At 42.7% G+C, this 14,842-nt stretch overlaps 1 protein-coding gene across 2 annotated transcripts in view; it reads left to right on the top strand.

The window, feature by feature from the left end:
• Window positions 1-14,842, top strand: part of LOC122809322 (RNA-binding protein 10-like) — a 1,914,178-nt gene that overhangs the window by 369,439 nt on the left and 1,529,897 nt on the right. For both annotated transcript variants that reach the window (XM_044080723.1, XM_044080722.1), the window contains exon 6: window positions 1,931-2,000. In XM_044080723.1, the coding sequence (XP_043936658.1) occupies window positions 1,931-2,000 (70 nt within the window). The remainder of the gene's footprint in view (window positions 1-1,930; window positions 2,001-14,842) is intronic.

Genomic DNA, 14,842 nt, shown 5'->3' with positions numbered 1-14,842 from the left:
GAGGCCAGACGCCCTAGCACCAAAAGGTCTTATGCAGATAAATGGAAAAGGTTCTGCACCTGGATCCAGGCTAAGGGAGCCAATATGGCACAGCCCTCCATCCCTCTCATCCTGATCTACTTAGCTGACCTACTACACAGTGGTTTCTTTCTCCCCTATAAAAATTCATGTCTCTGCTATTTCTCCTCTTTTCCCACTGAGCAGTCCCTTTTTTCACACCCTCTGATCAAGCAGTTCCTCAGAGGGGCTAACAACTTGAGGCCCCCCAGAAGGGCACAAACACTGGCTTTGGGACCTTAACCTTGTCTTGGAAAAGCTCACCCTGCCTCCATTCGAAACAGCTTCTGCAGAACTAAAATTTCTTTCCTGGAAGACGGCCTTCCTCTTGGCCATCACGTCACCCAGAAGAGTCTCTGAGCTGCAAGCACTCATGGCAGTGGAACCCCTCGTCTTCCATGCAGACAGACTATCCCTCAGAACTAATCCATCCTTCATGCCCAAGGTGGTGGTCAGTGTGGCTCTCAACCAAATCCATCCATTTGCCCACCTTCTTTCCTAACCCTCAAAACAAGGGGGAAAAGATTCTGCACTCTCTAAATATGCACAGACAGTTCAGATACTATCTGGACAGGACTAAACCCTTCAGAAAATCTGATCGACTGCTGGTTAGCTTTGCTTCAGAGGCAGAGGTAAAAGTCATCTCCAAATGGATAGCACACTGCATCCTTTTCTGCCACAAGCAGCATGGCAAGCCTCCCCCCAAGGGGGTTAGGACCCACTCTACCGGAGCAGCCTCCACCTCTGCAATATTTCTCAGAGGGGGTCCCCACCAGGGACATCCTGGAGGCTGCCACCTGGACATCTGTTCACACCTTTACTAAACATTACCACCTACCTCTCTTCTCTAAATCCAGGCAGGTTTTGCGTCTGCAGTCTTGCAGGGCTTGCTAGCCAGCCCTTAGCTTCCTTGACTGTCTCCACCCATTTACTCTGCTTTGGGAATCGACCTAAATGTGATGACTGCAACAGTGAAACATGAAGAACATATTACAATTGTGTCCACTTACCATAAATGTAGATGTTCGAGTGTATTCACTGTTGCAGTCCTGGTTTCCTTCAATCCTTCCCCCTTCTTCCTTTTTGTTACCTTTCTTCCTTGTTCTCCTTTCCTTAGAAGGGACATATTGGTATTTTTTTTTCCACTGATGGGGTTCTGCCACCAGAGCTTGGCCTCCTACTTTGTGGGCTCCTGACTGGTTAGGGCAAGAAAAACTGATGTAATGGCGTCTGCTGCCTTCCTTTATACCCCTAACGACCTGATGTCAGTCTTCAAGCAACTGCAACCGATGCAGAAATAGTAAGTCTCTGGTATTCAGGCCACTGAGGGCTTACCCCAGCAGGGATAACCCAAATGTGATTACTGCAGCAGTGAAGACCACTCAACATCTATGTTTATGCTAAGTGTACACAACTGTATTTTCTGTCTGGGCTATTGCCAGCATACTACACACATCCATGCAACCAATCTTCAGTAGTGTAGAACATGTTACAGCTGTGAACAGATGATGCCACCTTCCTTTAGAGGGAAACTGTTTTCAGCTGTTAGTCATTGCCACCACCTGAATCTGGCTTTCCACATGGTTGATTTGATCTGTAGTCCTCAACATACCTGATGATGTGCTTCTGGCACAGGTCTGCATGTTAAGTGTTTTTAATATTTGGCTCTTTTCTTTCAGGTAGTCTAGTAGGCAGGGAAACCTGTGTAACCTAAAGACAGGTAAATATAAAGATTACCATATTCAGCAGTGGTGGACTATAAAGTGGCATGATTGAAACTTTTTTAGATTTGCCTTTTACCCTGTGCTGCTGTTCAGGGTACAAAAAGAAAATTATATGTGTAAATAAATGTGGGCATTTTTTTCTTTTCCAGATTAGAGTCCTGCTGGAGGATCAGGGCTACCATCCTCGGGAAGTTCGTCTTATGCGCAACAAGTCCTCAGGTGAGAGACACTTCTATTGTTTGACATGTAATTGTGATTTTAAGTATCTTCAAGTCAGGGTCCATACGTAATGTTAAGGGGTTTATGTTGAATAAACTAGGCTTCCCGCATATCCAAGCTCTGGACATTCAGTAGCAGCTGCTTCTCTTTAGTCTTCATTTTACTATTTCTGCACTTTTAGGAGTAAGCTATGATTAGTTTATTGTAGTAGTGTATATTAAAATAAATCGTTTTAAGCAATTTGCTGTTACTGTTGTAGCAAAGCAAAGCTCTGGTTTGTAGGTACTGAATAAACCTCATTCTGCAAACCATTTTTGTTTCTTGGTTGAGTAATACTCTACGTGCTTGAGTGTCATAAGAAATGCTTGTGTACTTGAGATAACTAGGCAAGACCCCAGCAGCATTGTTTGTACTGTATTGGGGAAAAGGGCAGTACAGGTGCCAATCCACCAAAGCTTTAACCTGGCTGTGAGAAGTGGGGAAGATTGGTTTATCCACTTCTCAAAAGTAGAAGAATTTGAGAGCTGCTCTTGTGTGGAATGGTGGTGGTGTGAGGGCCTTTCCTTTGTCTCCAGGCATGTGTCAGTGCAGTTAGAGCAAGAGTAAACATTAGGAGGCCAGGTGTGGGCCTAAACCCATCTGATGCAGGACCACTGTTTTTTCATTTAGAAAACCCTCGAGTTTGTGAATTTGATGATGAGTAATGAGGGCTTAAGCTTGTAGTAATCCTTATTGTTTAGGGACATTAGGGTGTGAGGCACCCCCCCCCTTTACCCCCATTGATTGGTCTCTTAGGTGTTTATTCATGGATTGGGGAGATGCATTTTGGACAGGGGTTCTCCTTGTGACTTTAATTTAAATTGTAACGTGTTCAGATATGACCAGTGCGAATTCTGAAAACAACGGAACACTGAAAGACATGATTTATTCCTTGGTTAAAACCTTAGGAATAATTAAAGGTTTAAAAATAGACAATATATATTTAAATAAATGTTTGGAACTTAATATTGTTCCTGTGGGGTTGAGGTTTTTCAAGGCGCCAATGGGAATTATAAATGAAAATGTCAAAAATGAATTTAATGCATTATTTGATAAATTTGGTTTTAAATTTATGAAGTTAATTATAAAATACGAAAGGCTATTTAATCAATGCAGTGGAAAAGTTAAATTCTTTGATTGCAAATTACCTATTATATGCAAATTACCTGTTATATGCACAGTAAGATAAACTATATACTAAACAGTTTGATATTGTGGAGGATAAATCTGAAAAGATTTATAAAAGGAAATGTAAGAAAATGGAGCAAGACTTTGAACAATATAAGAAGGGAAGATGTATATCCTTGGAAGAAAAGTGAGGAAGGGAAGTCTACATTACCCTTGGAGGACTATCAAGATAGTGAGGTACAGCAGGACTTCCACCAGCCCAGTTATCACAACAAGCAGACCCAAAATTTTCAGAGGGGACAGAGGAATTATCTACCAAGGATGAGGAGATATAGCAGGGACGAGGAACAGGAGTGGGACAGGAAGCATTGGTATGGGGGTCAGCAGAGGTGGAAAAGGACATATCAATGGTAAATATAGGGATTGATGAGGCTAATAGAAGACCTATAGAGGTCTTGAATTAAGTAGTTTATAGTTTGAACAACTTTCACATATTTAATTAAAAAAAAAATTCAGTTAGAGGAAGAACATTTTAGTATATTATCCAAAGGGATGCAATTTGTGCCTAGAACAAGGTTTAATATTGTTGACAATACGATTGAACTTAAAATGTACCTAAGGAAATTAAATTTAGCCATTCATTTTCATGATTTAACAAAGTAATGTTGTCACTGGAACACTTAAAAAAAATCTGTATTCATTCCTCCCATGCATCCCACTATAGCTACTTACGAGAAGGTTGTTACCAGGGAATTATACAAGTTACAACAGAGGACTAACCAGGATAGACACAAATGTAATCTATCGATTTAAAGAAAATTATGTGTTGAACCAACTAAGATCAGATCTTGGAACTAGGGTATGAAACCCGACAAGGGGGGGAGGGGTGGTAATATATGATTCCATGGAATACACCAACAAAATGTATGGAATATTACACAAGTCTGGGAATTATGAAACTGTCTCTATGAATGAAATTCATATTGCTTACAGGCGCATACATTTATACTTGGAAGAATTTCATTTAGATGGTAGAATTACGACTGACACATTTAATTTTTTAAGGGTAATATCCCCAGTAATAGCTACAGTAGTGGGTATACCCAAAATACATAAAAATCTGTTGGATCCCCCCCTTTCGACCAGTAGTATCAGGTAGTAATTCTGAAACATTTCCTATAGGAGTAGCTGTAGATCATTGGTTAAAACACATTTCTGTAAAAGTACCTCATATAACAAAAGATTCCTGGGACTTTCTTAGTAGTCTGAAACCTAGTCTATGGAAAAGGGAACTAGTATGTCTCACTATTGATGTTATTGACTTATTTTTCATGCATTACAAAGGAAGAAGGTCTAGAGATGTTTACCAACAGCATTAGGAAATATTCAATGACTGAATGGGACAGCGTTCAACTTATTGTTGAATGTATGTCCATTGTATTAGAAAATAACTTAATTTACTTTGTGGGAGAGCATTACAGGCAGACTAAGGGTGTAGTGATGGGGGCAGCTTGTGCCCCCATCTTTGCAAACTTAATACTGCTTGATTGGGAAGAACAACATGTCTTTAACAGTGAGTACTTCAAGTATGTCAAATGTTGCACCAGATTTCTGGATGATATTTTTATTTTGTGGGATGGACCCTTTGATGAGATAGCCAGGTTTGTACAATATATAAACAATACAAGTAGCTTTCTCCAGTTCACTCACAATAGCAGCCAAGTAGGAATTGCTTATTTAGATACTTTAGTTTCCCATACACCCACAGGTTTAAAGTCTCGAATACATAGGAAGGAGACATTTAGTAATTCCTATCTGGAATATTCAAGCAATCATCCCAGAAATCAGATGAGTATATTAGGGCCACTAGGTTGACCTCACTTTATGATGAAATGGTACTAGAAATAGAATATATTGGAAGTTTATTTAGGGATAGGGGATATTCCAATGGCCTTATATCTGACATTGCAGGTTATGTAAAGAGTGAATGGGGTAAAAAATATAAGCCCATTTTAGGATTGGACAAATCCCAGATAAATTTAATGCGACGTAATGAAGGGAATATTAAATATAACAGGGCATGTATTATAGAATACAACCAATATGCTTGGCATATAAAAAAACATAATGACATCTAATTCGAACATTTTAAAATCAGAGGATGGGTTGGTTGACATGGTAGGAGAGACACCTATGTTTGTATATAAAACAGGATTAAACATAAAAAATAAACTTGAGCACCCTTTGACAACTGATGGATGGACAAAAAAAGGCGAACACACCACCAAATGTGGAAGATGCAAGCAATGTCATACGATTTTAGATGTTGGTTGTCTAGTCCTTGAGAATTTTAATAGGACGAAAGTAACATTTAGAAGTGGGAATTGCAACATCAAACATGTTATATATTTAGCTAAATGTTTAGAATGTCCAGGTTACTACGTCGGAAAGACCGACAGATGTCTAAAAAATAGAATATATGACCACTTGTACAATATTGGTAGGAAAGAAAAGAACAATGCGTTATACAGACATTTAGACAGTAGTAGGAATTGTAAAAACTTTTAAGTTTGGTATATTGCAACAGGTGAAACCCAATCCAAGAGGAGGAAATATTAAAATCTTACTTGCAGAAAAAGAAGTGAAGTGGCAACTATTGCTTGATGCTACTACCCCCCTGGGACTCAACGATCATATACCTGTAGGACCTATATTATAAGCAAGAATATGAACTTGTTGTGAATGAGAAGTGTGTAACTGAATATTTAAACATGCACAAAACAGTTGCATTTCACAAGTATATATTAATTTCTTAATGTAAGAAATGAAATAAGCCCACAATAAGCATAGAGAAAGGTTACTATGACTAATTTTCTTTATAGATGTGAGTGTTGGAACTGCATTAAATGTTGTGTACCTTTAAATTTTGTGAACCAGTTGTAATTTCCATTGGTTCAAATCCAAAGGCACCTTTTTTGCAGTGGGTATTTTAATGAAAAGGAGAAGTATGGCATTCTGATGAAGTCAACGTTTATGGTGGATGAAAGCGCTAAATCTCTTTGCTATACTAGTTTTTAGGTTGTTGTTTTTTTAAATTTTTGTCTATTTTACCAGCTGTGTGAAAAGTGTCGTTGGATCTGTGGTGGATTTGAGTGTGCGCTACACTGCTTCTTGGTTGTTTAGAATTTGCTGATCTTGTTATAGCAAAGCTGTGGTTTGTAGGTACTGAATAAACCTCATTCTGCAAACCAGTTTTGTTGATGTTTCTTGGTTGAGTAATACTTTGCTATGTGCTTGAGCATCGTAAGAAATGCTTGTGTACTTGAGATAACTAGACAAGACCCCAGCAGCAGTGTTTGTACTGTGTTGGGGAAAAGGACAGTACAGATGCCACTCCACCAAAGCTTTAACCTGGCTGTGAGAAGTGGGGAAGATTGTTTATTTACTTCTCAAAAGTGGAAGAATTTGAGAGCTGCTCTTGTGGGGAATGGTGGTGAGGGTCTTTCCTTTGTCTCCAGGCATGTGTCAAGTGCAGTTAGAGCAAGAGTAAACATTAGGCCAGGTGTGGGCCTGAACCCATTTGATGCAGGACCACTGTTCTTTCATTTAGAAAACACTCGAGTTTGTGAATTTGATGAGTAATGAAGGCTTAAGTTTGTAGTAGTCCTTATTGTTTAGGGACATTAGGGTGTGAGGCACCCTCCCCCATTTGTCCCCGTTGATTGGTCTCTTAGGTGTTTAATCATGGATTGGGGAGGTGCACTTTGGACAGGGGTTCTCCTTTCAGGCTTGTATATTTTAGTTGTAAAGTAACAATGTTAGGAAGTTAAGGTCAGTGCCTTCACAAGCTGTGAGATGCCTCTCCCCTATACCCAGCCTCCTTTGGATAAGTTTGGTTGGCACCTATTTTTTATTCCCCTCAGTACTTAGTGTTGGTTTCTCATGTGTGCCACTGTGCACCTTTACAGTGTTGCGCAGTGGAAGACTTTAATGATCTATTCCTATGTTGCAGTATTCTTATTGTGGGATTCCCGGCGTTAGACAACCCGAACGTTGGCTCCTGTACAAAAGCTTAAGCCTGGTTACTGTAGGTGTGTGGACATCACACGTAGGGCCATAAACTAGGGACCTTAAATGTGACATCTGCACACACAGACCTTAGAACTTTTCAGCCGCAGACGATGTCACATTGATCTCTTTACTCCTAGACTTCTAAAAAGCTCACTACCCCGTTGGGGAAATTTTCTGTTGCTTTTCCTTGAGCTTGATTAGCTGTAGTTACCTTTAGCCAATGTCAGCTAAGAAGGGCAAATGCCATTGCGGGCATCAGATACCGCATAAAGATACGCATGACCGTTGCGTCTTTTGTCTAGGGAAGGAACACGACCCTAGTGTTTTTCTATTTGCCAGTCTTTTGTTCAGAAGACCCTTTGTAGCCTTCTGGCTGCCCTCAACTTATATTTAGAGAACCAACGACTCAAAAAACTTGCGCTCAGGATGGATCCCGAATCAGCCTTTCCAACTGAACCACCACGGTAAAAGGGCAAATTTTCCAGGCCTACCTTCATTGCCTCTCTGCCATTGGACATTCCACCAGCTTCTGATCTAGGCGTTATGGGACTTCCAATTGAACAGTCTACTTCAGCAGCTCCCGCCGAGGAAGCCACTTCAGAAATAATGGCCTGCGCATCCTTTGAGACAGCGCAGACATCGGCCCCTACAGATGTTGAGGGGGAACCAGAAACGGACGACTGATCGGGATGCCATTACCTGAAGCCCAGAACCCAGGCCATTTCCCAGACCTACATCTTCTAAGCGAAAACAAAAAAACACCCGAATCCTACCCGTGAAGGAGTCCCTGACTTGCAATCATTTACTAGCTCCGTGATGCAGGCTCTTATGGCTCTTAAGCCCACAACTTTTTCCCCCTCCACTGTTCCAGTGCTTAGTCCTAGGTCTGCCTCTGCCACTTCTCTCCCCTTGCCTACTATCCAAGAAGGGAGAGGAAGAGTTAGAACCTTACTACTCATCTTCTGATGAGTCTGTTTCTTATGCCTCACTAATTGCCTCCCGTATGGAATACTACTCCCCAGATGAGGAATCCATCGAAGGGGACTCCCCACCAGAGGATATCATGTTTGGGGAAATGATTACCAAGATGAAAGAATGCTTTAAATGGGGACACTACCCAGATGACTGACACTCAGAGGAGGTACTTTGAACTCCAAGTGGAATCACCCTCCATGTCAGCCATCCTACCTGGATTACTTGCCTGTCTGGATGCCTTCACCTCTGCATCCAAGAGTCCAGACTCGCAACCACCTGCTCCTAAAAGACTGAACAGGTTCTACAAAGTGCCTGATGACCAAAACATTCTTAGTTAAGCCTCCCCTGGCAGGCTCTGCAGTAGTTGCTGTCTCCCTTAACAGGCAATCCAGGCTGATTCCTTCAGCATATCTTCTACCCACTGATAAGGATAGCATAAACATGGACTTGATTGGGATAAAGTGTACACCACCTCCACCCTGACCTTCTGAGCTATCAGTTACAAAACACACATGGTAAAATATGCCCTGGACCTAGTTTCTCAAGCCTCCAATCTCTTGGCTGCCACCCCTGACTGCCCCTACCAAAACTGAGATGGCATCTAAACTGTCCCTGGCTTCTCGGGTAACCAGACAATTCCATCAGGTGCAGTTATGCCGCAGAGGCCTCTGTTAAATCTGCAGCTTCTGCTTCAGTTCTCCGCAGATATTCTTGGCTTCGCCATCAGCCACTCCCAGAGGATTTCAAATCTAAAATTATGGACGCCCCATTAAACCATAACCTCTTGTTTGGCAAACAATCTGCAGAACTTTTTTAAAAGCTGCAGAGAAAAGTAAGGAGCTCCAGGATGTCAAACATTTGCTTGTGTCCCCTATTCCTTAGTAATACAGGAATTGTCCTGCAAAGACTTTTGACAGACCTACTTCTGTCACCCCTTCCTCTACCAGGCACAGGAGAGGAACCAGGAGCTAAATATTCTCCAGACCAGTTACCTCACAACCTGCTCCAAGACAGACTTTTCAGGATAGAAGTGCACCCAACAGTGTGTGACTGCCTTGCCCATCTACCTTTGTCAGCCGCCTCCTCCACTGCCTCCCCTTTTGCAAAACCATTACATCAGACCAATGGGTACTTACTGTCATTCGAAATGGATACTTCCTTTCTTGGAAGGAAAAACCCATCCCTAGGTCCCCACCCCCTTCCTGCCTAAAATTCAAATCCATGTCTTTACTCACATTCTACTACACTTCCTAAGATTAGGAACTACTATAGACCCTGTCCCTCCAGGACAGGAAGGAAAAGGATTTTACTCCAGACTCTTTCTGGTCCCCCAAAAGATGGGCCTTGGAGACCAATACTAGATTTATCCTTCCTAAACAGATACCCAAAAGTACCATCATTCAGGATGCCATCCCTTAAAACTCTTCTCCCTTTAATCCCAACCCAGGCCTACATGGCCACTCTAGGTCTAAAGGAGGCTCATCTCCATATTCCCATAAAACCCTCAACAGAAAATTCTTGCGATATCGTCCAGCGTTAGTCCGAATCCGAATACCAGGTATAATACGGCGTTATAAGGTCATGACGGGCGATGGCGGTGCGTGGCGTCACTAACGTGTCACTGACCGGCTCATTTCCTCCGGCGTCGCGCCGCTCTGGTCCGATGCAGAAGCAATTTTTGCAATTTTAGGTAGGCGTTCTGAGAGATTTTCGAGAATTTTTTTTTCAGACGATACAGTTGGCTTAGTAACGTTGTGGAACAACATTTTTTTTCTTGCACTCATTATTTAACCGGATGTCAGAAATGATACGGGTCTTGTGGGAAGCAGGAAATTAGATATAGCCTCAGGATTGCCATACATTATGTACTTTTGCATGGGGGCAGTTGTTGCGTTGTTGGTTGCCGCTCTTGTGCTAGATTTAACAAGCTTGCTAAAGGAGAGGCTTGATAGAGCTGAGTTGTTTGTTTGAGAAAGCGTTTTATTATATGCCGCTATAGTCGGATGCTCCGGCCGCCGCTTCATCTAAGAAGGCCAAACGCAAAACAGTGAAGTGGGGGGTGAGACAGGAACGGGAGTCGGATCGGTCCTTTAGAAGGCTCAGGGGAGAGCTGCCCCCAACAGGAAGAGGGGCCTAGGGTGGAACAGGAGTTTGAAGACTGATATCTGTAACAGGCTGACAAGAGTGCCTGGACTGAGAAGGATAAGAGTTTTGTTTGAATTCTGGTATGGATCTTTGAGCCTCAGAGATTTTTCATTGAGTTTTCATTTTCATCTGATTCTTTTTTCATAGGAGCATGATTTCCACTTTACTCTGGAGGCTCTGACTTTTGAGAATTCATTTACTCCATTCTAGTTTTGCTGGTTTGGATTTTTAAATAGGCCTGTGCTCCAGAATCTGCTTCAGATGTCTTGTGAGGCCAAGTTTGTTCTGACTTGCAGTTTCCTGATTCCCTGCTCCTCTTGCCTCCTTATCCTATTATGGGGTGTTATTCATAGAGATTTTGCCGAAGGTCCCAGTTAAACCTGGAAACTGTCTCTCAGGGATTATTCAAATCCTCAGCAGTTTAAGTCTGGTAAAGCTTCTGTCTGTGGCAAGGCTGACCTGTTCTACAGGTGGGGGAGGGAAAGTATATACTTCTTGTCTAGAAATTAAACTGCGTTGAATTGAGCCAGGAATGAAATTTTCTATCAATCTATCTCCTCATACAATTGAAATATAAAGGTTAGAGCTTATCATCTAGGTATTGAAGAAATATCAAAATTGATTGTGTGCTCAATTGAAAGGTTGAACAAGTGGGTTTGCATGACAGGCAGTTCATGTGTCTTAAGCTGTGTTTTTTGGTTCTGCTAGCTAGTACTGTGGGATTTCTAGTGCATGAGGGGTTGTTGCTCATGGTCAATTGCTTGAGCATGTTAAGACCAGGATTTTGGAGTTCCTTTACAGATGATGATTTGAAGTTCAGACCTTTTTGGACCGTTTGTTTGGAACCAGGTGAGGAAATTAAAAGTCTAACAGACTGTTATTTAAAAGATTTCTGTGAAGCAGCTATTTTAAGAGAAGGCAGCCTGCTAAGTATTAGTACTATTAAAACACTGCAGGGGTTCATATTCAAAAGGGGAGTCTAGGCGTAGGGGTAGGTCTAGGAGGGGGTTGGAGGGCTCGTTTGACAGTTAGGCCTAGATCAGACAGTTCACAGGCTCAGACTTCGGCGACGGGGGGGTCAGTCCTTTAAGTAGCAGAGACCAATGACCTGCCTTTTCAGCTGCCAGTGGACTCGTCTGGCAGCTCTTTCCTCAGGAAAAAGGAAGATAATTTTCACAGAAAGAAGGTGGGTTTCAATCAGCCATCAGAAGGGAAGATTTTATCTTCAATCAGAGATTTGTTCATTTTTATTTCCACACTTCCTGCTCCCTTTGCCAGATGTTCCTCCTCCACAAGAATTCAGGCTCCACTCCAGATTTCTCTCCTTTCAATAGGAAATTGTGCCAAGGCCAGCAAGAAATAGTAGAAGGGGCTATTGGATTTTATTCTCATTACTGAAGTTGGGGAGAAGGGGAAACCGTGAGCCAATACCAAGTTTCTCTGACCTATCCAAATTTCCTCTGGACTATCCCAAGTTCAACAACTTTGACGACATTTAGCAAGGATCACTGGATGGTAAAGGACACTGGATGGTAACTTTGGATCTACAAGGCTTACCTTCATGTGCCCATAAGGCTAGGTTACCAGAGAAAGGGTGCCTTTCCAGACTGGAGATTTTCATTATCTTTTCTCCTATTTGCCCTTTGGCTATCTTCTAAGCCAAGAGTATTCACAAAGGTTCTGCTATTCACTTAGGTCTTCCAGGCATCAAAGGCTCCTCTTCTTATCTTTGCTTTATCCTTTGCTGCTTCTGTTTGGAGAAAGGAACCACAGCATCTGGAATATGTCATAGCAGTGGAATATGAAGATGCCTAGGCCTAGGGAATAAGGGAAATAAAGTCAGTCTAGGTCCAGTCTCAAGACATGTGCTTTCTGGGTGTGAGACTGAGAGATGCCCACAGATAATAGATGGCCTTTTACAAATGACAAAACAAAGAGTTCTGTTTACTTCCATCAACTACATCTCATCAGTCCGTGCTGACTGCAAGGACAGTCCTTCAAGCATTAGGGGTTGCTGCATCTTTTATTTCTGGTTCCCCTCCCAATGTAAAACTGCATATGAGGAAGCAATGGTGTATCTCAAAAAAAATGGACACAGCACTGCCAAGATTTTTGGACTGTGTCATTCAAATAATACCTACTTTCAAAGGAATTCTTGTGGGTGGCTCAGAATATCTCACCTAAACAAGGGGGACTCTCTGTGACCCGCCAGGAGAGTCAGATTATGACAGATGCATGCCCCTCGGACTTGCTGGGAGCTCATAAATGGAAAAAGTGATACAAGACAGAGTGGCCTGCCAGACTACAGCATCTACATAGATCTCTAGGCATTATCACCTGCCTATATGCTCTAAGACTAGAGGACTCATTGCCGTTTTTACAAGGCATGTTGTCAGCTCGGCTGCTGTTTATCTATTGCCAGCCTCCCCTCCTGCTACTTTATAATTTGCCAGCCTCAGGACTGCAGGAAGGGGGCAAGAGCAAAAAGAACATAAGCAGTTTGTACACCACACCCTAAACAGATGTAGGATTCCCTTCTTCCCTTACTAACCCTCCTCCCTCCTTCCCCCTCTGTGTTTCCAGGTTGGTTGAGGTGAGTTTACATGCTATATTTTTTATATATATATTACTGTATATATTACATATTTTTTGGTGCAGGTTGTTTTGGGACTTTCTTTTTTGGGTCTTTCTTCTCTGGGGCAAAGAAAGAAGACTGAGGAAAAGGTCATGGCATTTGCGTACCGCCTGGGCTGACGTGCGATCGCCAGTCTATACGCCATGAGCGTCAGCTCTCTCTCTCCTCTTGGGCGGGATCGGCTGGGTGGACTACTATACAATTGGGACTTGTGGACTGGGCAGCAGGATCGAACATCTACATTTATGGTAGGTACAAAACTGTACTTTTTTACTGGATCCTGCTCTCATTTTGAATTTACTGCTTTGCCCTTTGGTTTGTCTACTGCATCCAAGGTTTTCACAAACTGCCTGGCCCCAGCAGTTGCTTAGTGCAAGACCGAAGGTGTCCAAATCTTATCCCTACCTAGATTACTTTCTCTTCCTAGCAGAAAGAGAAGACCACTTCCAAAATCATCTCCGGTTCACCACCTCCCTTCTTTAAAACTTGAGTTTCACCCTCAAATTAAATCTTCCTTACTCCCAGAGCAAGACAGAATCTTTCTGGGTTGCAGGATCAGGACAAACCTGATTCTGGCTTTTCTTCCCCAGGACAAAGTTCTGTCACTCTCCAGTCACTTCCAAAACCTTTTACTAGTTCCTCAGATATCTGCAAGACCATTCCTGCAACCCCTGGGGCTGATAGCAGCCACCATCCCTATGCTGCCCCTAGCAAGAATGCACATGTGAAAGTTCCACTTATACCTGAAAAACGTATGGTCACAACACCGACACTCTCTAGAGCAACAAATTCCCTTTCTGCCCTGCTTCAAAACAGAACTAAAGTGGTGGATTCAACAAATCCCTTACAACCCAGGACTACCCCTTCAAATTCCCTCCCCAGCCCAGCTTATGCATACAAATGCATGATACCTAGGGGTTTAAGGGTACTGTAGGCATGGAATCCTACCCTTCAAAAGAAGCATATCAGTGTAAGGGAAATGACTGCAGTTCTTCTGGCCCTGGAGGCTTTTCTTCCTCTTCTCCTACCGTTCCCCCTTCAAATATTCGCAGACAACTCCACAGTAAAGTGTTATCTCAACAAACAAGGAGGGATGAGAGCTTACTTCCTATGTAGGATAACTATACAAATGTGGGACATCACCTCCAGGCACAACTTGACGTTGCAGGCCTCCTACAATTCCCTCTCAGGACAAAAAACAAGCCGATATTCTCAGAGCATCCCCTCTACAGCACGAGTGGATGTTGAACAGGGAAACATTTCTTGACATTGTCCAAGGTTGGCCTAATGGTTCAGGTGTTTGCCTTGCAAACACAAGGTGCAGGGTTTGAGTCTCACAAAGGATAATTGGCTAGGCTTAAAATGGCTCACAAGGGCAGTTAGCCTAGTACCAATCTATGAACCTACAATCTATGAACCTATGAACTGCTGGGGTATTCCTTACATGGATCCATTTGCCTCCCCCCCCCCCCTGAACGGACAATAGAACAAATTCTGCACCAAGGATCACCATCCACTTCCCTGGAGGGTGGATGCCTTCAGCATTCCATGGAAGGGACTGTTTGTGTCCTTTTCCACCCTTCCCACTAATCCAAAAAGTCCTACTGAAAATCAGGAAGGAAAAACCAAAAATCTTGCTGGTGACTCCCTACTGGCCAAGGCAACACTTGGATGATGTTCGTGTTTCACTGTTGCAGTCATCACATTTGGGCTACCCCTGCCAGGGTTACCCTCGACTGGCCGAATACCAGAGGCTTAGTATTTCTGCGTCCGGTTGCTGTCGCTTCAGGACCGACATCAGGTTGTCACTAGTATAAAGTAAGGCAGCCGATGCCATTAGATCAGTCTT

The sequence above is a fragment of the Protopterus annectens genome, chromosome 8.part0 (assembly GCF_019279795.1).
Source record: "Protopterus annectens isolate FY-2018-M chromosome 8.part0, PAN1.0, whole genome shotgun sequence".
In the NCBI taxonomy this organism is placed as follows: domain Eukaryota; kingdom Metazoa; phylum Chordata; order Ceratodontiformes; family Protopteridae; genus Protopterus; species Protopterus annectens.
Note: the sequence above shows the minus strand (reverse complement) of the source record. Positions and strands in the feature narration are given on the sequence as shown.